The sequence below is a fragment of the Pleurodeles waltl genome, chromosome 3_1, assembly GCF_031143425.1.
Source record: "Pleurodeles waltl isolate 20211129_DDA chromosome 3_1, aPleWal1.hap1.20221129, whole genome shotgun sequence".
In the NCBI taxonomy this organism is placed as follows: Eukaryota; Metazoa; Chordata; class Amphibia; order Caudata; family Salamandridae; genus Pleurodeles; species Pleurodeles waltl.
This window is the reverse complement of record NC_090440.1, coordinates 529,886,463-529,910,217: the sequence shown is the minus strand read 5'-3', so window position 1 is coordinate 529,910,217 and position 23,755 is coordinate 529,886,463. Positions and strand designations below refer to the sequence as shown.

Sequence of the window (23,755 nt, the reverse complement as noted above, 5' to 3'; positions counted from 1 at the left end):
GTCACCTCGTCCAAGGCACAGAACGTGTTAAAATACGTAAACATTTCATTAAAAAATTCCAATTAAGACATCTGCTTCAGCACCGTGAAGTGCCAGTTCGTATTGCCCTATAGAGGCATTTTACTGCCTTAAAAGTGCCTGGCGATAGTGCCAAATATTGGCAAGCCATGTGTGGTTGCGGTTCGAGTTGTCCGGTTTGCCAGTGTTTCCGTAATGTCAGGGTGACTGCTCGATATAGGAGAAAATGCCCTTGCGAGAGTCCTTACTCCTGCTGAACTCATCAAATGGGAGGAGACTCCATCTCCATATGAGTCTTCCACCCTCGTTGCACCCGCTTCAGCCCAATCCACTATGTCCCCAAGTACCCTCAGTGAGGTAGAGATGTTAGCATAGTCATCAGTATGTCAGGGGAGTAAGGGATATTTGTATGCATTTGTTGGAGGCATCTATGCCAACATTTTTATAGAACCTGGAACTCTTGGATGTCTGTGGCAGTTAGTTTTCAGTAAGACTCCTATTAATTGGGGGAGTCCTGTGACAAACGGGCCAATTTCACTGTTCAGTGTTTGCCGACCTGCCATCCATTGTGTAAACCACTGCAGCTGTGCTGCAAAGTAGTACGATTCGAAGTCGGGGACCGCCAGTTCACTTTCTGTGCTCGTCCACTTCATAGTTGCTAGTACTACTCAGCACCGACCGAGCCCCATAGTAATGCCATTATCAGGAAGTCTAATTCCTGAAATATTGCCGAGCCCTAAGTGTGCCATCACTCCATAGAGGCATTTCCATTTTAGGCTGTCAAAGGCCTTCTCGATGTCTACTGCCAATACGCCAGTCATTTCTTTTCCTTGAATGTCAGCTTTGATTAAGGTGAGGAGACGCCTGATATTCTGGGCTGTGTTTCATCTCAGTATGAATCCTGCTTTGTCATGATGGACCATACAGGTCATGAAAGGCAGAAGCCTTGTAGCCAGGATTTGACAAAGGATTTTATAATGGATATTAAGCATCGATAAAAGGCCTTACTGCCGGGTTTCTGCAATAGGACTATTAATACTTCCCTAGTTGGATCCGGCAAGTATACCCGGTACCTGGCCACTTTATATAGTTCTACAAGTTTAGGAGCCAGCTTGGCTAAATTTGTGGCATAAAATTCAATGGGTAAGCCGTCTGTACCGGGCTGCTCCCTCTAGCTAAACCCTTGATAGCTGCCCTAATTTCAGGTAACCCAATGTCTCCACCTAGTGCCTCTATTTCCTCTCTGGTAAAGTTTAGTGTTGTTAGTGGTTCTAAAAAGGTCTGTATGTCAGCCTTGGTATGCTGTATGGTACTGGAGCAGAGGGTAGTATAATAGTTATGAAAGTGTTGATTGATCTCCTCTTTTCTATATAACCGCAGCTCCTCAGCAGTGTTAATTTCCACTACCCCTTTTGGTCAGGTTATCTAGCCATGCTAGTATAGTTCTTGATTTATCTCTTTCAGCATGTGCCCTTGCCATATAGTTATTGAAAACAAAGCAGCAGTCTCTCTCTGTGTGATCTGCCAACTGTTCTTTTGCCTCGGGCATCGCACGCTGCAGCTCAGGATGGCCTGGCCTCCTTTTTTCTATATCCCTTAACTCCCTTTCTGCCTCTGTGACATCGCATGACAGCGTGCCCCAAATCCCCATAGATTCAGCTGTACATCTAACTCACATCACCGTTTTAAAGGTGTCCCATAGTATCTGGGAAGAGGGGGCTATATCTGTGTACTCTGTGAAATATTGTCAGATATGGTCCCCTATCGTCTCACAATATGTTGGGTCTACAAGTGACTCAGGTTTAAGTAGCCAGGTTGTATACGGTGTCTAGTGTGTTCCCAGTGTAAGTGTAGTAGGACAGGATTGTGAACAGAAATTGTCCTTGTGAGGCATTCTAGTCATGTACCTGACCATCTACCTCTGGGGTACAAATAAATGTGTTAAGGCATATGCGTAATTGGTGCAGATTGGAGAAAAATAATTAGTCTCATGTTTGCAGGTAGAGGTGGCGCCTCAAGTCTTTTAGTCCCCATCCGTTTTTCCAATCTGTGAAATCAGGGGCTGTGCGCTGGACTGGGGATTTTCGAAGTGGGGGGTAGGATCTATCAATTTTGGGGCCTATGACACAAATTAAGTCCCCTACCATCACTACAGAATGGAGCAGGTAAGGGCCGATAGTGTAGCTAAGAATGTTCCCTGCTCTGTATTTAGTGCATCTATACTAATGAGGGCTATGTCTCTGCCTTCCAATCAGCCTGTTGCCCCCACATAATTGCCTTCAGGGTCTGTGACCTCCCTGGTTCTTTGTAATGGGACTCCCACTCAAACCCATATGAGGGTTCCACGAGCATAAGCAGAGTAGGCAGTATAATATGTCGGGCCTCTCCATCACTTCTGCAAAGCTGTAGCCTCATTGGCAGTCATGTGTGTTTCCTGCAGCATGGCTATGTGGGTCCCTCTGCGTTGCACTTATAAGAACACTTTGTAGCATTTCGACATTGTGTGCATACCCTAATGGTCGATTGTAGGAAGTTGGCTCTGTATGCACTATTTCAAAGTAAGGAATAGTATGCACAGAGTCCAAGGGTTCCCCTTAGAGGTAAGATAGTGGCAAAAAGAGATAATACTAATGCTCTATTTTGTGGTAGTGTGGTCGAGCAGTAGGCTTATCAAAGGAGTAGTGTTAAGCATTTGTTGTACATACACACAGGCAATAAATGAGGAACACACACTCAGAGACAAATCCAGCCAATAGGTTTTGTTATAGAAAAATATATTTTCTTAGTTTATTTTAAGAACCACAGGTTCAAATTCTACATGTAATATCTCATTTGAAAGGTATTGCAGGTAAGTACTTTAGGAACTTTGAATAATTACAGTAGCATATATACTTTTCACATAAAACACAAACAGCTGTTTTAAAAGTGGACACAGTGCAATTTTCACAGTTCCTGGGGGAGGTAAAGTATTGTTAGTTTTAGCAGGTAAGTAAACCACCTACGGGGTTGAGATTGGGGTCCAAGGTAGCCCACCGTTGGCGGTTCAGAGCACCCCCAAAGTCACCACACCAGCAGCTCAGGGCCGGTCAGGTGCAGAGTTCAAAGAGGTGCCCAAAACACATAGGCTTCAATGGAGAGAATGGGGTGCCCCGGTTCCAGTCTGCCAGCAGGTAAGTACCCGCGTCTTCGGAGGGCAGACCAGGGGGGTTTTGTAGGGCACCGGGGGGGACACAAGTCCACACAAAAAGTACACCCTCAGCAGCGCGGGGGCGGCCGGGTGCAGTGTGTAAACAAGCGTCGGGTTTTCAATAGTTTCCTATGAGAGACCAAGGGGTCTCTTCAGCGATGCAGGCAGGCAAGGGGGGGCTCCTCGGGGTAGCCACCACCTGGACAAGGGAGAGGGCCTCCTGGGGGTCACTCCTGCCCTGGAGTTCCGATCCTTCAGGTGCTGGGGGCTGCGGGTGCAGGGTCTTTTCCAGCCGTCGGGAAATTAGAGTTCAGGCAGTCGCGGTCAGGGGGAGCCTCGGGATTACCTCTGCAGGCGTTGCTGTGGGGGCTCAGGGGGGACAACTTTGGTTACTCACGGTCTTGGAGTCGCCGGAGGGTCCTCCCTGAGGTGTTGGTTCTCCACCAGTCGAGTCGGGGTCGCCGGGTGCAGTGTTGCAAGTCTCACGCTTCTTGCGTGGAGTTGCAGGGGTCTTTAAATCTGCTCCTTTGAAACAAAGTTGCAGTCTTTTTGGAGCAGGGCCGCTGTCCTCGGGAGTTTCTTGTCTTTCTTGAAGCAGGGCAGTCCTCTGAGGATTCAGAGGTCGCTGGTCCTTTGGAAAGCGTCGCTGGAGCAGGTTTCTTTGGAAGGCAGGAGACAGGCCGGTAGGACTGGGGCCTAAGCAGTTGGTGTCTTCTGTTCTTCTTCTGCAGGGGTTTTTCAGCTCAGCAGTCCTCTTCTTCTTGTAGTTTCAGGAATCTAAATTCTTAGGTTCAGGGAAGCCCTTAAATACTAAATTTAAGGGCGTGTTTAGGTCTGGGGGGTTAGTAGCCAATGGCTACTAGCCCTGAGGGTGGGTACACCCTCTTTGTGCCTCCTCCCAAGGGGAGGGGGTCACATTCCTATCCCTATTGGGGGAATCCTCCATCTGCAAGATGGAGGATTTCTAAAAGTTAGAGTCACTTCAGCTCAGGACACCTTAGGGGCTGTCCTGACTGGCCAGTGACTCCTCCTTGTTATTCTTATTATCTCCTCCGGCCTTGCCGCCAAAAGTGGGGCCGTGGCCGGAGGGGGCGGGCAACTCCACTAGCTGGAGTGCCCTGCGGTGCTGGAACAAAGGGGGTAAGCCTTTGAGGCTCACCGCCAGGTGTTACAGCTCCTGCCTGGGGGAGGTGATAGCATCTCCACCCAGTGCAGGCTTTGTTACTGGCCTCAGAGTGACAAAGGCACTCTTCCCATGGGGCCAGCAACATGTCTCGGTTGTGGCAGGCTGCTGGAACCAGTCCGCCTACACAGATAGTCGGTTAAGGTTTCAGGGGGCACCTCTAAGGTGCCCTCTGGGGTGTATTTCACAATAAAATGTACACTGGCATCAGTGTGCATTTATTGTGCTGAGAAGTTTGATACCAAACTTCCCAGTTTTCAGTGTAGCCATTATGGTGCTGTGGAGTCCGTGTTTGACAGACTCCCAGACCATATACTCTTATGGCTACCCTGCACTTACAATGTCTAAGGTTTGGCTTAGACACTGTAGGGGCACAGTACTCATGCACTGGTGCCCTCACCTATGGTATAGTGCACCCTGCCTTAGGGCTGTAAGGCCTACTAGAGGGGTGACTTATCTATACTGCATAGGCAGTGTGAGGTTGGCATGACACCCTGAGGGGAGTGCCATGTCGACTTACTCGTTTTGTTCTCACCAGCACACACAAGCTGGCAAGCAGTGTGTCTGTGCTGAGTGAGGGGTCCCCAGGGTGGCATAAGATATGCTGCAGCCCTTAGAGACCTTCCCTGGCATCAGGGCCCTTGGTACCAGGGGTACCAGTTACAAGGGACTTACCTGGATGCCAGGGTGTGCCAATTGTGGAATCAAAAGTACAGGTTAGGGAAAGAACACTGGTGCTGGGGCCTGGTTAGCAGGCCTCAGCACACTTTCAATTCAAAACATAGCATCAGCAAAGGCAAAAAGTCAGGGGGTAACCATGCCAAGGAGGCATTTCCTTACATCGATGATATGATGTTATGATTCAAAGAATCCGTGATCAGTCTTGTCTGTAACCCTGTTCATACCCCCAGCACCATGCATCACGCACGCACTCTGTACATTTCCCCCGTGCATACCTTGAGTGCACTTTCCCTCGGGGAACGGGGCATTGTAACTCCAGTTTATCAAACAAACAGCTCTTTCTACTCCCACTCCCCACGACAAGTAGGCAATGATCCCCTATTCAAACTAACAGTCAAACTATTAATGTTCGTGGAGTCCCACAGGCCAAATGAAGTGAGGTTTGCAGCTGTGCAAGATCACCCGCCAGGCATCCCCCACCCAGCCACGTTGAGGCAGAATAGTAATACCCACTCTACACAAGGAAACTTTACTTGCTACCCTCCATCAGGCATCAGCTCCAGTCATCATTTATGACCATATGATATCATCTGAGGTCCCCGTCATTACTGCCAGTAGCTCAATGCCTGGGGTCATTGAAGAGCTGAATTCTCCATCAGATTCTATGTGCTGCTCGCCTTCGCTGTTTTCCATGGACATGGGGCTCGCTCCTCCTCTGCTTAATGACGCCACTGTCTCCATCACCTTCTATATTTCCTGTTGTACTTCCACAGCTTATAGTGCAGCAGCATTGCAGTGAGCCAATGTTGGCTAAATTCAGGGTCGCCTTGTGGTTGCCGGTCTAGCCAATTCCATATTTCCTGAGGTGTCTGAAAAAAAGTGCGCCTTCCTTTACCACCACCCGCAATCTGGCTGGGAATAGCATTACATAGGGGATGCCCAAAGTTTTTTCTTGGCATCCAGGAAGGTGGCCCATTGTTGTTGCACTACCCTTAAGAAGTCAGGGAAGATACGGATTGTTCAGTTTTCTCCTTTTTCTGGCCTGGCCTAGGAAATGGTCTCGGTCCTTATTATATAGCAATTGGGCCACGACAGGGTGCTGCAGAGCTCCCGGTGGTGGTGGTTTAGCCAGCACCCTGTGTGCTCTCTCCAAGGTGTAAAAAGGAGAAAGCCCCTCCGGCACTGCCTCAAAGCAAATCCAGTTCTTGAGGTATGAGAGCATGTCACTGTGTTCAACCTTTTCAGGTAGGCCTACCACTCGTATGTTAATTGAGCAGGAACTGTCCTCAGCATCTTCTGTGCAGGCTTCCAGTATCTGCACTTCCTGCTCTAGGGTGGTCAGGCGATAGTTAGCGGAGGAAGGTCCTGGTGATATTTTGGCCCGGTCCCTTTCTGCTGAGGTGACTTGCTCCCCCAGTTATATCTGTTCTTCTTGCAGTATTACCATGTCTGTTGCCAGGTTGTTAATTTTGGATTCTAGTGCCTCGCGGATGCCATTATGGCTTGCATTATATCTTGGAGTGTCAGGCTCATAGATGGTCCCCCCTGTAGCAGCCCGAGAGCTTGCCTCTTGATAAGGTTCTGCTCCCTCTCCCACCCGAAGTATAGTGTCCATGCCCGGTTCTTTCTATCTGCTGGTCTTTCCCATTTTGGCAATGTGCAAGTATCTCTAGGGCTCTGCAGTCTACGGAATTCAGCAGTAGGTTCCTGTGGTTGGGATGGCCCACAGTGCAGAGCCCCCAGCTCTACTCACACCCGGATTAGGATCCCAGGCTGTTTCATCTCAGTTATTAATACCACTGTATTTGCAGTAGACTGTATTGGTGGGGGGTATCAGTGAATGGTTGGTAGCAGTAAAGGGGGATATATGCTGTCCTAAGAAGCCTGAGGTGGTGCCTGAGGCTAAGTGCGCTTATGTTGCTCCAGGGGCCTTAATTATCTTTATTTTGGAGCCCCTTTATGTCTGTAGCCCTTGGTGCTGACTTCACCGCGATGCCAGTGCTTGCTCCACACCTCGCCACTATGTCTGCAGGAGGCCATTAGGCCCCAAGCAATCTTCTCCAAATCTCAGGGAGACTTGTGGTATCGCCTCATCCGGGGCCCGGCACCAATGGCCCAGCACCGCAGCTGCATCCCAAAGGGCCCACCGCGAGGCTTAGGGCACAACACGACTGCCTTTAGAGGTGTAAAATGGCAGGCTCAGGTGGGTCAGCCCAAGCCAGGCACTCACCGCATTGTTGAAGTATGTGGTGCCAGTTCAACGGAAGAGGCCGGGGGCTCTGCATGTCAGTAGCCCTGCCTCAGCAGCCCACGGCCTCCTGCCCGGATACCTTCCAATGACAGGCAGGCCCAGCGCAGTGAGCCACCCACGCCGCAGCAGGACCTGATGGCCCCATTTGCGGGAACTAGCATGGAAAGCAGGCTGTGACTTGTCATGAGTATGCGCCCGACATATTGTCCATCTCACCTTGCGGCTCCCTCAGGAGATGGGGGTGCCATGGTCTTCCTTGGCTACGCTTGTTGCTCTCCCTTTGTGGTATGCTTCTTCCCCTGGAGGTGGTGATCAATTTTGTGTCCTTCTCATGGGGTAATCTGGCAGGATGGGGCCAGACGGGGGATGCCGAAGCAGAAGCTCTGTTCTCTTTTTCCTACGCCATTGGAGCCAAGCCACACCCCCCAATACTGCCAACCAATGCATTAATTCACATATAACCCTTTTTCACTAAAGATCATACCGAAATCCTATTAATTTAATCACCCCATAGAAACTGAAGTAAATGCATTGCCTGGTTCCCTTAGGAGTGCACCTAACTAATTCAAATAGCCAACAACACCTATTGACCCTCGTTTACAAAGCAGTGTCCTGCCTGATGTAAAGTGCTCATCAACAGTAGAATTATGTGCTATGTAAATTGAATTACAATACAACAGCACATATAACACACACTAATACCATAATACTTACCGCTGGGTGGTATAATGTAGTTCATACAGGCTGCATAATAATTTCCTTGTCCTGCTTAACACTCTCACACTCACATAAAACAAAATTGCTATGGGTTATGCCCATCACCCAGTACTGTACCAGTCCACAGCAACAAACCACCCATCACAAACTTAGCAGGAATGGAATAGCTGAAGAGATCTGTCACATGCCTCTGGCTAACAGAGGTTTTTAACTTAGTTCACCACTGCGGGTCCCAACAAGTTACATGTTATTACCTTCTTTTGAAATCTCAGAGCGCAATCAGATATGGGATGATAGTAACCAAGTCCATCCCAGCAGATCAGTGATCCACATCTTCCTCCAACCTATGCCTGCTCAGGACCATAAACTTTAAATAAAATATCGCAAAATGGACAACCAGTGCAATAACCAACTAAGTGGAATGTGAAAATAAGAAACACCATAAATGGGCCTACAGAGGTGCTCATCGCTGCCAGCTTACTGTTAAGAACTCCATAACACAACACGATAACTGTGTCTTAGTCGTTCTCACACACAACATGGAAACTCTTCCCACACAGGATCCAAACAATGACAATACTCTTCCAACCACACACCTCACACACTGTAGTGTACTACCCATGGAGGCAAGTCCTTTATTGCCCCTAATAAGGGTAGTCGTCACTATATAAATGTTGCAGTACAATACAATACATCCCATTTCCATGCTTAAAGAGTCTGCATAAATACAAAACATCTGATCAGTATTTCCAATGATATATTTCAATGTATTCATTCTACATGTGATATGTTACTTCTGCTGTTGTTAAAAAAGGCTTTCAAAACTAAAACAGAATTTCCATTGACATTCACCTAAAGCACTTCTACTTCCAACAACTCTTTTTGGTTGGAACCGCTATCCCATGTGGCATGCATCTGGCCCACAACAAGGTAGCAGATTATTCTGGGACAGCCAGTCTCTCACCTGACTTGCCAGATCCTCGTAGTCCCAGCAGTGCGATGTTGCATTCTGGTATATGGGCGTGGTGGTTCCGTTCGTTGGCATTGGAGATGGCATTCGCGCCCCGAGGTCTCCCAAACATTGAGGACATTGTCTGAATATTGGGAAAAGAAGCAAAAAATAATTGCCATTATCCTGATTCATGCAGAGATCTCTGCTTGTTTAAGTGCATTAAGGGCCTCATTACGAGGCTGGCAGTCTTAAGACTGCCAGCCCCGCGGTGGCAGTCAGGACCGCCACTGCTGTGGCAGTCTGACTGCCACATTAAGACCCTTGCGGTCAGACCACCAGGGTTCTGCTGTCTCCGCTGGGATTGGTGATTCTGACAGGCTGGCAACAGGTGGAGATCGTAATCTGTCAGGACAGCGCTGAAAGTAGCGCTGACCTGCAAATTACGACCACATTCTCCGCCAGCTTTTCGATGGTGGTTTCACAACATGAAAAGGCTGGTGGAGAACAGGTGCAGGAAACCACAGGGCGAGCCCCTGCACTGCCCATGCACTTAATATGGGAAGTGCAGGGGTCCCCGTGTCCAGCACCGTCGCAATGCTGGAAGGGTGGTGGTGCACCCTTGCAGGCGACAGCATTGCCGCCGGCTCGGTTTCGAGTTGGAGACAATGGTGCTGCCTGTTTCCCGCTAGGCTAGCGGGTGGAAACCGAGGTTTCCGCCTGCTGGCCTACTAGGAAACATCTAATAACTCCGGCAGGGCGGTCGCCACGAAGGCAGTGGCAACCCTGTCAGGAGTTTGACAGGTGGGCTTTCCCATCGTCAAACTCATAATGAGGGCCTAAGTCTGTTATTCAAATTTTGATGCCATTTGTACCCTGGCCCCGATTTTAGGTGGGGGTTGTGCTACCTTGAGGTGTATGGGAGGCTGCCAAGGGGCTGCATAGGCAGTGATGGAATACAGAGGCATAGCTTGTTTGCCATGTAGTGGCATAACAAAGGCACCCGCTGCCCCCGCACTGTGGGGGCCCCGTGAGCTCCATGGGCCCCAGAAGCACAGTGCCCTGACCTGAAAACTCCTGAGTGAGTTCAGATGGGTGTCCCTCTTTGTAATTTGCATGGGCCCCCTCATATTTTGTTACATTAGTCTTGTCAAGGTAGTGGGAATTGTGAAATAAAGTGAAGCTGCCCCCGTTTTCAGCCCATAATATAACACCCTCCGTTCACTAGCAGCCTTCCTCTGACAACACAGAAAGCAGACATGTCTTTTAAACATTGCTTGTTGCATTAAAAATGCTATTTTCACCAGTGGCAGTTCCTCTGCAAGGGCGGAGGAGCGTCGCCCCCAGTCAACAGCACCCGCTGCAAATGCTTTAACAAGGAAAGGATAATAAACACAGTTTATTATCCTTTCCTTGTTAAAGGGCTGGGCATGTGGGGTGATGAGCAGTGAGGGGAGTGCACTATGCACTCCCCTCACTGTGCATGTATGTTTGGCCAGCTGTCTCGGGCCGGCCATACACACATGCGCTGTAGGCTCTCTCCAGCGGCTGCTGGGCTGGAGAGACACTGCACAGGCTCCCAGTCTGCCTGGGAGTGCCCGGGTTGGGCGCTCCCAGTCAATCCTGGCGCTGCTCTGAGCAGCGTCAGGATTGGCCACAGGGTAGGCTGGGAGCCTGCGCCTGCCTGCAACAAAAGAGGAGAGGAGCGGAGCGGAGGTACGTTTTTTTTAAATGTATTTGTTTTTTAAATGTTTTTAATGTCCCCACACCCCCTCCCCCGCGAGCTGCGACTGATTTTCACTTCTAGGTACATCAGCAGTCGCTGCCCCAATGTCCATCACTGACCTCAGTGATTTCAAGGCAAGCAGAAGTGCATTGCTTAAAATATACATTTGAGACACAAATCTTTTCTTCCACAGCTCTGCACTAAGCTAACGCAGACGCATTATCTCAGTGCCAAACTGTGAGTTTAAAACTAACACAGAGTGTTCTTTATGTTTTTAAACACAAGATCGTAACCCTTGACCTTTTGACTTTTGTGGACCCCCAGAGTTGTTCCTGGAATCTGGGGACCACCTCGAAGTCAATATTGGGAAACTGGGGAATTGCCCTGAGCAATTTCTATGATTTGAACCTCAAAACAATACACAAAAATTCAAAAACAAGTGCCTTCCTAACATTTTATTTAAGTCATAATCAAATATACAAAAAGTTTTCACATTTTAAATTTTGCTTCTCTATTTGTATATACTTTCTTAATTTGAATATATTAATTTAAATAGTATTTAATTTTGTATTGCCCTGATTGGGCTTCACGGACCCCCCCGGGGTCCTCGGACCACAGGTTAAGACCCATTGGTCTAGATCTCTCACATTGGATTGCTGCTCTGCTTTTCCAATGCACTGCTATGCTTTAAACCGGGGCCCCGTGTTTCAGTGCCCGTCATAAATGCAGGTTTGTAACAAAGGTCGACGGACCAACTAAGAGCGGAGTGTCTGGCTTGGCCCTAGAATTCTTTGCACAAACCAAGTCCTCGAATTATTTGTCATGTAAATCATGCAACAAATTTTATGTATACTATGAAAAATGTAATTCATAATGAAAAAAAAAAAACGCTTTGGTATTAACATTATATTATAATTCACTAAGAGATAATTATTAAAAGTGATCATTTTAAAACAGGAAGTTAGAACTTCTGATGCCCTTGCCTTGGCGACAATGCCATTATATGGTAAACTAGTTGTAATACCCTTGCACATTCTGTATATGACCTACAGTCTCATAGATGGATCAACATTATAGTCTATTAAATCAAACACTACGTTAGTACAACTCACACCTATTTAAAAGTTTTTTCATATGCAATAATGATGAAAAAAGGGGGTGGGGAAAAAATATATGCCTAAAATCACATAGTGATTGGTTAACAAAGAGTTTGGTTAAACAGGGATTCCAGGTTTAACCCCAGGTTTTCTGGTTTCACGTTGTACAAGTCATACACTGACTGGGTATCCAATCATCAAATTTGGTTTGGATAAACACGAGAACAGTCGAATATATAAAATAGTAGCAGCATAATCACAAGATTCCTTATGTACATATTTAAAAAGCCACCTCCTATTAAGAACACATTTCATTAAAAGGGCCATGGACAGAGTATTCTGAATTCTAAAAGTGCAATAAGGAGAACGTCCTCTGTACCTGAAGTAGTCCTATAAAGTGCTATAAAAAACAAATCATAAAGCAATTATTTGATGTCACGATATTCAGTACAACTATCTTCAAAGCATAGATAATTTAGGTGTAACAGTGATTAACTTTTTCAGATGGCCTTTATGTAAGCTAGAACTACACAACACATTTTGATGCGTGTCAAATTTATTAAAAGTTAAAGGCCTTTTGATAATAAATGAGGGCCTAAGTCAAAATGAGAGCATGTAATGTAAAAATTCTAATGTCTTTATAAAAATGAAAGAAAGACACACAATGGATTGTTGTTTGTCTGGCCTTTCTATCACATTGGCAACTTGGAAGGTTCAGAGACCATGATTCTGATTTGGGGAATGCCACTAGAAGATGTTCTAGGCGTAATCTCGCTAACAGGAACCTAACCTGGGTATTGGTCACATTTATTAGGTATCCCGGGATCCCCTGTGTGGAAACACCTATACAGTATCTATCCAGGATGATCTTTGTTCTTTCCAGACAATCCCTATTAGCGTCTCTTCTCCCCATACAAATGTATCTTATTTCCTCTTTGCTAAACTGGAAAATACTTATGAGGATGTAGAACAGAAAAGCTATCGACCAATTCTTGTAATAATGTATTTACATACTGGAGATATTTTCGTGGTGATTAAGTCCCAGCCAATTTCTTATAATGTCCCTAGTTAACTTAGGGCCAGATGTATCAAAAAACCCTTTTGTGATTCGGTAATAGTGATTTTTAAGTAATCGCAATTTCTGAGTCGCAAAATGGTATGTTTCATATTTACGATTTGGTAATAGCGATTTCTTAAAAATCGCAAATACTATTACCGAATCGCAAATTGCGATACCGGCCCCATCCGCACCTATGGGCCCGGTAGGCCCATATTTGCGAATTGTTTGCATTTCCCAAATTGCGAATTCCTAACTGGAATTCGCAATTTTGGGAAATGCAAACCCCAGGGTGCTGGGGGCCTTAGGCCCCCTCTGCTGCACCGCAATAATTTTTTTAAAGACATGTAAGGCGCACACATGCCAAAGGGGCCTGTGTGAGTTACATGTCAATTTTAAAAATGCATTTTTAATGCATTTTTTAAATTTGCACACGGTCACCACCAAGTTCAACTTGGTGGTATTAGCGATTCCTTAATGCCCAATTCGCATTAGGGAATTGCTTATTACATGTGGTTTAGAAATCGCAAATAAGGATTCCTTATTTGCGATTTCTCATTTAGAGAATCGCAATTTGCAATTCTCTAAATGGGGTCGCAATTTTAAGGAATCGATATTTTAGCGATTCCTTAAAATTGCGTTGCGAATGCCTTTCATACATACTGAAAGGCATTTTTGCATTTGCAAATGGCCATTTGCACCATTTGTGAATGCAAAAATGGTTGATACATCTGGCCCTTAGTGCCCTATTTCATCCATATATTATGCCACCCAGTTAGTGAGTTAAACTTAATGGCATCTTCCATGTACTCAGTGTCCATTTCCAACAGGTTCTACCGTTTAAGGCTGCACTGACTTCCTCCATAGTACAACAAAAGGCAGGAGTCAAACTCGGGACAGCCAAAATCCTGCATAAAAAGATATTTTCCTGTGTCTGTAATGCATAACAGTTCACTCAACCCCAGACTGAGGAACCATATAATGCAGTAGGGAGGCATTTACTTTTATACATTTTCATTGCTTAATGTCACGTGCAACTTGGAACTTTTCTGTGCATTCCCTATTTTTCCCAAAATGTATGCAAGATGTCAAGGTTGAATACAACTAGGAGAGATTAAAAATTATACCAATTAACACCTGCCATAGCTGTGCGTGGTTTACAAGGTCAAAATCACTGGACAAATCTGCAAAGCATAGGTGAATATTCCCCTCACGTGACATTGTATATTTGCTAACAGTAAGGTGCACATTTATACCCTGCTCCACTGTGCCTATTTCTTTCCTGAACCCATATTGCGACTCTGACAGTATAGATGTCGTCTCAGTCCAGGCTTCTAGCCTACCTAGGATCACCCTACCCATTGTTTTAACACAGGAGTCCAAAAGTGATATCGGTCGATAAAATCTAGGTATTTACTCCATCCCCCTTTTTAGGTTCAGTGTGCGTTTTGACCTGTTGTAAGAATTTGTGGGCTTTTAACCACACCCACCGCAGGTAGGTTCATCCTGTAGTGTAGTGACATTATTATCTTCTATCAAGCGTTACAGCAGGTCGTGCCCATACCATTTTCACACTCTGAGGTTCGTCTAGTCCTTTAGCATGTGCTAACACTAGGTTTGGTTCCGGGGAAATGTCACATACGGTATCTATTATTTCACATTGTGTAGCTAGCATCAATCTCAGTTATGAATAAAGCCATAAACAATAAACATAAAACATAAAACATAGCGCCTAAAGAGTTGCTCCCTGTGAAGGTATATGGTAATGTTGATTTCAGGATGGGGGTTCCCAGTGGATGGAGCAGCTGATTCCGAGTCATATGGTCTCTGGCAGCGGGGGGAGCACAAACCATTTAGGCAGGGCGTGGGGTCAGCAGTTGCATTCTGCCTTGGTCCTCGTCATAGCAGTATGCTACCATTCTATTCTACCCTTCCACTTCTGTTGGTGCCCGCGTGGGCCTGTATCTGCATGGTGCCCACTGGTGTCGGCCCCTCCCCTGAGTTCCCTGCCCTCAGGGGTAAGGTGGGTCTCAATCAAACTGCCTGTGACCTGTCCCCCATTGCTTGTGTGCTCTCCCGGTCCTGCAACTTCCATGTCTCCAATATTTCTGACCATAGGGGGGCAATGGGGCGTGTGCACACTCCACGTGCCTCCTCTCTCTTCAACGCACTCAGCTTTGCCCATGCCCATCTCTTTACATCTTGCTTCCAGCCCATGAGGGTCGGGCCAGGTTATAGCTATTCTGCGTCTAGCCAGGACCAAGGATAAATCCAAGAATCTATTAACAACCTTCCCAGTCTGGGAAATAGGCCCAACAGACACAGAGCAGGGCTCAGCGCTAGGGGCCAGTTCATGAACCCTCCCCACAGTACTCAGGGTCTGGTTCCAGAACTGCTGCAGCCTGGGGCATTCCCACGGCATGCGGTCAAATTCTGGGTCCTCTGCATTACATCTGGGGCACCCCCTTGGTTCCCTACCATAAATTGCTCTAAGTCTATGTGGGGTTAGGTATGTTCTATGGACATAATTATATTGAGTGTATTTGAACCGGGTGTTGCAGGATACCTTGTGGGGGAGGCTAGTGCTTTCTGCCATTCCGTGTCTGCCACCTCCCTTCCCAGCGTCATCTCCCATTTGTTTCGTAGCAGCTGCAGTGCCTTCCGAGCCATCTCGTTGAGGGCTCTATAAAGCCAGGTGACCAAACGAGTACCCTCTCCTATTGTCAGCAAAAGCTGGAAGAGTCTGTGCGCATCCGGCTCTGCGTTCACAGTATCCCATAAGCTTCTTACAGAACCTACTATCACTCTGTGGGTAAGAAACTGCCTAAGGGGTACTCTGGTCTCAACAGCAAGGTCTTCGAATGGGATTAGTATGTCCTAAATTGTTTGATATCAAACAACCCATAGTTCGGAGTAGCAATCATGTATTTGGGAGACTCGTGTTGACCAGTGTCCAGCACATGAATTAAAATGGCTGTCCTGTTCACTCACTATGTCCTAGGTTTAGAAATGACACAGTGGGAGCATATTGCTCATGCAGCTAAGCCCTCGCATATAATATGGTGCACCCTGCCATAGGGCTGTAAGGCCTGCCAGAAGGGTGATTTACCCATGGTAAATGCAGTGTATGGTGAACAGGGCACAAAGGCAGGTTTGCCCCAGGGCACTCAGACTGCAGTGGCAGGCCGGGTGCATGGCCCTAGAGGGTGACACAATCGGCTTTCCGGGCCCCAGGGGGCTCCCCATAGTACCCCATGCACTGGGTAGATAGGTACCTATTTACTTGGGACTTATAGTGGTAGTTAAGGGTGTATCCAGTTGTGCCAATGCATCATGACAGATTTAGGGAAAGAGCGCTGGCCCAAGGAACCTGGTGAGCAGGGGCCGTGGGCACTACAATTTCTAGAACACATCAACATCAGGCAAAAGGTGTGGGATAACCATGTCAAAAAGAGGCCCTCTCTCACAGCCTGCCTCTGCTGACCCACAGACTTTTTCTTCATTGTAGGGCTTGTACCTGGGCCCTGTTTAAGTTCTCAGTAGCTTCAGACATGGAAATTAAGTCACTTATGAGAGCCAGGGTCATGGCTTCAAAATTTTCCTGTACAGACGAGGGACCAAATGGGACAGCACCAAGGCCCACAGACAGCCTGCCCTCCGACAACTCAGTTTTGGCATTAACTACTCCTGTGGCTCTTTCTAGCATTGGGTTCATCACAGTGTGTTTCTCTGGGGGTTTCCAGGCAGGGTTTCCTCCCGGTACCTTTCGTTTGACCATAATCAGGCTTAGTCTTAAAACAGGGAATAAGAGGGCAATTCCTCTGGTGCTTTTAAAACATCAAGGTCCCAGGATGCTTGTTTCCGGTTCAGTGAGGACCTGGCTTGGCAGTTCGGGCTGGACTGTTCCCATGAGGGACAGGGTCAAGACTGATTTGCATATGGCTGGGTCTAAACTGGGGTGGTATGGTGAGCAAATGAACGATGGATTAAACCCAGATCTGTGACTGGGGGTGAGTGTTTGCATTGTTCAGCACTCCGTCCATCATCCTTTTTTGTTGCCAAAGTTGCCCTAAGTGGGAAGGGTAGGCCCAGAAGTGGGTCCCTTCTTCACTGGGCCACTGGATTCAAGCTAGCCTGGCTGATGAAGGGTAAAACCCTGAAACCGGTCCCAGAATGCTTGTTTCCGGTCCAGTGAGGACCTGGCTTGGCAGTTTGGGCTGGACTGTTCCCAGGAGGGACAGGGTCAAGACTGATTTGCATATGGCTGGGTCTAAACTGGGGTGGTATGGTGAGCAAAAGAACGATGGATTAAACCCAGATCTGTGACTGGGGGTGAGTGTTTGCATTGTTCCGCACTCCGTCCATCATCCTTTTGTGTTGCCAAAGATGCCCTAAGTGGGAAGAGTATGCCCAGACGTGGGTTTCTTGCTCACTGTGCCACTGGATTCAAGCTAGCCTGGCTGATGAAGGGTGACTGTGCCACTGGATTCAAGCTAGCCTGGCTGATGAAGGGTGAAACCCTGAAACCGGTCCCAGGATGCTTGTTTCCAGTCAAGTGAGGACCTGGCTTGGCAGTTCGGGCTGGACTGTTCCCATGAGGGACAGGGTCAAGACTGATTTGCATATGGCTGGGTCTAAACTGGGGTGGCATGGTGAGCAAAAGAACAATGGATTAAACCCAGATCTGTGACTGGGGGTGAGTGTTTGCATTGTTCTGCACTCCGTCCATCATCCTTTTGTGTTGCCAAAGTTGCCCTAAGTGGGAAGGGTATGCCCAGACGTGGGCCCTTTGCTCACTGTGCCACTGGATTCAAGCTAGCCTGGCTGATGAAGGGTGAAACCCTGAAACTGGTCCCAGGATGCTTGTTTCCGGTCCAGTGAGGATCTGGCTTGGCAGTTCGGGCTGGACTGTTCCCATGAGGGACAGGGTCAAGACTGATTTGCATATGGCTGGGTCTAAACTGGGGTGGCATGGTGAGCAAAAGAACGATGGATTAAACCCAGATCTGTGACTGGGGGTGAGTGTTTGCATTGTACAGCACCCCGTCCATCATCCTTTTGTGTTGCCAACTCCACACACGGCCAGTGGAAGCCCAGACGTGCAATGCTCTCTGCTCCTGGCAGCACCACCAAACTAACCCAGAGGGACCCATGTGGTTTAGGGGCAATCGGAGCAACAAAGGAAGTAGCAGCGGAGCCGGTTGGGGTAGATATATTAGGATATTTGGTTGGCTGAGCGTGGATCTCTGATTTAGGCAGCTGTTCCGGTTGCCATCGTGGCCACACTCCCACAAGCAGTATCTTTATTACTGTCTATCTTTTTATGTGCGGAGTATCCTCCACGAGTGCGGAGACTCCGCAGTCATAAAGCTACTACTCATAAAATTCCTTTGTGAATTTCAAATAATCATAAACTTATACAAAAGTGTAAGTTTAATTTTGTGAATCAGGCACAAAGAGAAAAACATCTAAAGCCCATTTGACAGTTCGGCATGAATCCTCCTCTACAGCTGATGAGGAGGTTCCCACTGCTTCTTCAGGAAATATATGAGAAAAGAGGAGGTTCCAGAATTTCTTGACCACAACAGGCATAAAATGGGGTTTTAGGTTTTACCAGGTCAAGGCAATGAAGATGTTCTTTTTCTACAACATGCTAAACCTCTGTTGATTTTAATGCCACTCCACCTAATTTTTGGAGAGTAGAAGGAACTAAGGGCCAGATGTATTAAAAAGTTTTGCACTCGCAAATGGTGCGAATCGGTAAATCCGCCCGTTTGCAGGTGCAAAACAGTAGTCTGCAATGCATGAAAGGCATTTGCAGACCACAAATAAGAAATCGCAAAAATTGCGATTTCTTGCGTTGCAACCTGGAAATTGTGAGTCGCAATTTGCGATTCGCAAATTCCAGGTCACAAGGCAATACTGCAAAAAATCGCAAATTGTGATTTTTCGCAGAATGGCATTTTGCACATGCAAAATACCATGAACTGCAACCAGGTGGTAACCTGGTGCAAAATTTTAAAATGCATTTAAAATGCATTTTTAAATTGAACATGTAAAGCACACATGCCCTTATGGCATGTGTGTACATTACATGTCCCCAAAAACATTTTTGGGGTGCAGCAGAGGGGGTCATAGGCCCCCAGCACCCTGGGGATTTGCATGTCCAAAATTGCGATTTCTGGTTCAGAAATCGAAATTTTGGTAATGCAAAAAATTTGCAGCTATTGGCCAAAAGGCCCATAGCTGCAAATGGGGCCGGATATCACAATTTGTAAATCGGTAAAAACATTTGCGATTTTTAAGAAATCGCTATTACCGAATCGCAAATGGCACTTTGCGAGTCGGTAATAGCGATTTCTTAAAAATCGCTTTTACCGCATCGCAAAGGGCCGTGATGATACATCTGGCCCTAAATTGAGTGTCAGTGTCGCATTTTCTTCAGAAGACAAATAACACTCTACATTATGCTCTCAATATTGATGCGATTTCGGTGACTCTGATTGGAAGAACATCCTTATATCTAGAGGACTGTTCTCCTTCAGATGCCACTGACAAAAACGTGGAGAATGCTTTGAAGAGGGTGTTGTCAGCTCAAATCCTCTTGTTTAGATCTTCCACATATGTAGCCTACTTTGCACAGTCTTTGATGAAGGGCTTGAATGGCCTAGCAACAGCTACCCAAAATGGCACAGGCTGCCTCTTGACTACTGGACAACAAGCAAGTATATGGCTGACATTGACATCCTGCGAATGACTTCAGTGGCTTCGGGAGATGTGGTCATGGCTTGAAAAAATATCTTGAAGATATCTTTCCTGAAAATACCCTTCAATAGCAGGAAGCTATTTAGTGAAAGAATGGATGAGGTGGTCATCAAAACATTTAAGGATAGGAAGCACACCCTTTTTTATAAGGGAAATTCTTCCTCGTCTTCCCATCCTCAGGTCATGTGGTCATTCCTCTCACTCTCTTCCGAAGAAGGGCTATAAATCGCAGGATGAGAGCTCAACCTAAGAAACAAATCTGAAAAAATTACTCAGCGTGACGACCAGTCTGGAACAGCAAAGAAAAGGTCCTGACTGTTCTCTTTCCTTAATCACTATGGAACTCATTGGTGAACAGATCAGTAACCAGTGAGTTTTAGACATAGTCCAAGATGGCTACCAGATAGACTTCATGGACATTTCTGACGGAAAAGGATTTCTTCCTACATCAGTCCCAAAGAGCCCGATAAGCACACAGCCCTCCTGTCTGGTATTCAACATCTCTTGAAGAAGGGGATTGTATTAGTTTCAGAAAGAGGCTTCCAGTTCCATTGTATTTCTCATACAAAAAGCTTCACGTTCATGTAGATTAGTACTAGATCTTACAAAGCTGACCATCTCTGTATGATGATACATTAAAAATGGTAACTTTTCTGTCAATTATCACACTAATAAGAGACGGAGACTTTATCCTTACAATAGATTTAGAAGGTGTTCACATCCATGTTCCTATTGCTGTAGAACACCAGAAGCACTTGGGTTTTGCTGTTGGAGTGCATCATTTCCAATTTGTAGTTCTTCTCTTCAGACTAAAGTCTGCTCCAACGGCAAATACAAAGGTCCTCTTGAAATAGATTTGAACACTGCATTTGGTTCACAAGTCTTGGCTTCTGGGAAGAGAGATATTTGTTTCATTATGGTTTTGTATATTTTTCGGATTAAATCTTTGTTTTTGAAGCATGCACACATGTTCTCCTGATGTTTCTTTGGCTTTATACATCTTAAGAAAGAAAAGGGAGTGGGGACGTAGAGGTACTGCTGGAATTACTTACTGGTAATCGCATTACTGTGAGTCCTACACTTCACTTTCCTTTTACTTACTTACATTCCTCCCTCCCTCCCTCACTCCTGATCATCCAGGCCAAATAAAACTGAAGCATGCAAGGTGTTTTTAATTAAACAGGGGACTGGAGGGATGAGCGGCTTTTTGTATTGTATTTTGGCATGGATATTATTGCCTGTCTGGTGAGGCAGGATTGGCGCAATTGAGGACAGCAATAGGACTCACATTAATGCGATTACTGGTACATGATAGAAGCATTACACCCAGACAAATAGTCACCACACACATTTATATATAATTGGGAGAAGATGAAGGGATGAATGAAGTAATGACCCTGGCCAGATGTACATAGCCTGGCGTTTGTGATTTCCTAATAGCGAATGTTTGGTATTCGCTATTAGGAAATTGCAAACAACTATGTACAACAGTGTCTCAGACACTGTTTGCAATTCCCGAATGGGTCTCAAGGAACCTGCATCATTAATATTTATGAGGCAATTCACAATTTGCGACCCATTGAGAATGGCCACAATCACAGGTATGGTGACCTGCTGGGGTAAACAGACCACCACGTCAGTGATTGCTTTTTAAATAAAACTATCTTTTTCGTTTTGTAATGCAACCCATTTTGCTTAAAGAAAAGCGGGATGCATTACAAAAACAAAGATGAAAAGTTTTCTTTTCATTTTTGAAGAGCAGGCAGTGGTCTGTGGTCTTAAAAAAAATGTTTCCACCCACATTCACAAAGAGAATGGGGTTCCTTAGGGACTCCTTCCTGTTTACCGATGGGTTACCACCTCCTCTACGTACCTGGTAAAGTATGAATGATTTGCAACAGCATTCCCGCTGCAAAAATTCATACATAGCAGTGTGATTCGGGATTAGGAAGGGAAGATCTAAACACACTCCACCCTAATACAGAATTGCAAAAGCAAAAAACAATCTGGTAACAAGTTACAGAGTCACATTTTGTCTTTGGTACATGCCAAAAAGAAACGCATTTTACCAGTCACAAAAAAGCCAGACAAGCCATTTGCGACCGGTACATTGCTTCATACATCTGGCTCCCTATCACTTAATAGTAATGTTCATTACTCTGAGCCCTAGTTTGCCTTTTTACATTACTAATTTTCTTCTGACTCCTCCCCGTCTTTCAGATGCCACAGAATTCTAATGGGGTGCTTGAAGAAAGTCAGGAAATTGTGAGGTTGTGTGACACTTTTGCGGACTGGGGCAGGGAATTTAGAGGTTTGTTTAGAGGGCATGTTTAATTTGCAAATTTATGTAAATGTTCAAGCTACTAGGATAGGTAAAAACCACTCTTAGCTATTCACAAAGGTAAGTTACACTTATGAGTAATTTATACATGTGAGTTTACTTTTGAGTAACTTTACTGCTTTTTGATATTCACCTATCAAAAGGTAAAGTTTCTCAAAAGTGTAGACTTACAGATCTCTACTTCTTGATAAAGGGTGAGGAGTCTAACTTACTGCTGAAAAAACAGTAGTAAGCACAGCACCAAACATGGCCATTGTACCACGTATGGCCACTTTCTCACAGAAAATAATGGTGGCATGTAAACCCCATCCAAAATAATGTTCAGTTAAATTCATTTATTTACAATAGTTAAATGTTATTAATTATACTCTAATGTCAAACAAATATATAACCATAGTACTTTTGATTCAATTATAAAAATTTTATAACCTTTTTGCATGTAAACATGAATATAATAATACATGTTAATAAAAATATAAATAGATTATGTTACACCACGTTTAATGCTTATAATGCATTATTTCAAAAATATATATTTTATTTGGGAATTTATTTTTCCATATAAAGGTGAGAAACATATTTTTAATGTAATTTAATATATTTAAATAAATAAAAGTTTTTATTTGTTCTTAATGTGGTTATGTGTGCTGTAGTGTTTTTGTATTTATTTTTACATTTAAAATATATACAACTTACACTTTATATAATAAATAACATCAATTTATATTACTATTTAACATTAAAATATTTTACAAACTTTTTCCAACTTTATTAAACTTTTTTACTTTTTCCTATAATTTACCATGCAGAGATCTCTGCTCTGACTACAGAGATCTCCCTGTTGTAAAGAGAAGATTACTTTTCTCTATACTTTACCACATGCAGATCTTCGCTCTGAATGTGGAGTCTCCCTATGGTAAAGTACAGGGAAAGTAAAAAAAAATTCTTAAACTTGGAAAAAGTATGATAAAATATTTTTCCTTGTTAAATATCAAGGTAGATTAATTTTATATATTCATTTTATATGTACTAAAAACTGCTTCAACACTATAACTGTTAACTACATTTTGAATTACAAAATACATTAAAATATCTTAAATAACATTACATTTATTTTTTCCAGATTAAATTAAAAAAACAAAAAAATGATAGCTTTAACTTGCAATTATATTTATTTATATTTGTGACTATTTCAATCCAATAATGCAATTGAATTTTGTTTCCTATGGTGTTATATTTTGAGCCCCTAACTCCACTGATTTCTATGGTATGGTGTTCGAGTGCCAGTAGTCAGTCATGTGGTGTTGTGAGATGGAGTCCTTTACTACTGGTTTGAGTTCCTTTTTGGCTGTAGTTACTTTAGAAGTGCAGTTTCTGAATAGGAATGGGCTTCCAATTGCACTGTATTTCCATTGTATTTCTCGTACATTTGTTGGAGGGTAGGTGTCCTCACTCAACCTCTCAATAACCCTCCCTTAATCTCTCCTTACTGCTGCCTAATCCCCTCCCCTTTACTAGTATTTATTCCTCATTTTCCAGCCACTCTCTACAGTCCTACCCACATTTACTACTTATACATGTACTTACGTGTTCTGAGAACCATACTCTGGGCAGAGAAATCCACAAATGAAAAAGTAGCACATGAGTGAATTGTGCCTGTTGGTTTGTGAATAGCATTTCATAGTATGCTTTTCAATACTACAAAACATACCATGAAATCCAGTTTGTGAACAGGTCCCACAGTCAGGGCTGAAGGCGGAACCTCGAGGGTTAGGGACTGTAA

The 23,755-nt window shown here is 45.1% G+C and overlaps 1 protein-coding gene across 3 annotated transcripts in view; it reads right to left on the bottom strand.

Annotated features, from left to right (window-relative positions):
• The window catches only part of RASL12 (RAS like family 12), a 188,062-nt gene that overhangs the window by 113,633 nt on the left and 50,674 nt on the right, over nucleotides 1–23,755 (bottom strand). Inside the window, exons 2-3 of one of the 3 annotated variants that reach the window (XM_069222822.1) lie at nucleotides 20,329–20,521; nucleotides 9,002–9,131 (exon numbers count right to left, since the gene is read on the bottom strand). The exons of 1 other annotated variant lie outside the window; for it this stretch is intronic. In XM_069222822.1, coding sequence (XP_069078923.1) covers nucleotides 9,002–9,128 — 127 coding nt within the window. In that variant the 5' untranslated portion in view covers nucleotides 9,129–9,131; nucleotides 20,329–20,521. The remainder of the gene's footprint in view (nucleotides 1–9,001; nucleotides 9,132–20,328; nucleotides 20,522–23,755) is intronic. One more of the 3 variants, XM_069222823.1, reaches the window with a different exon arrangement.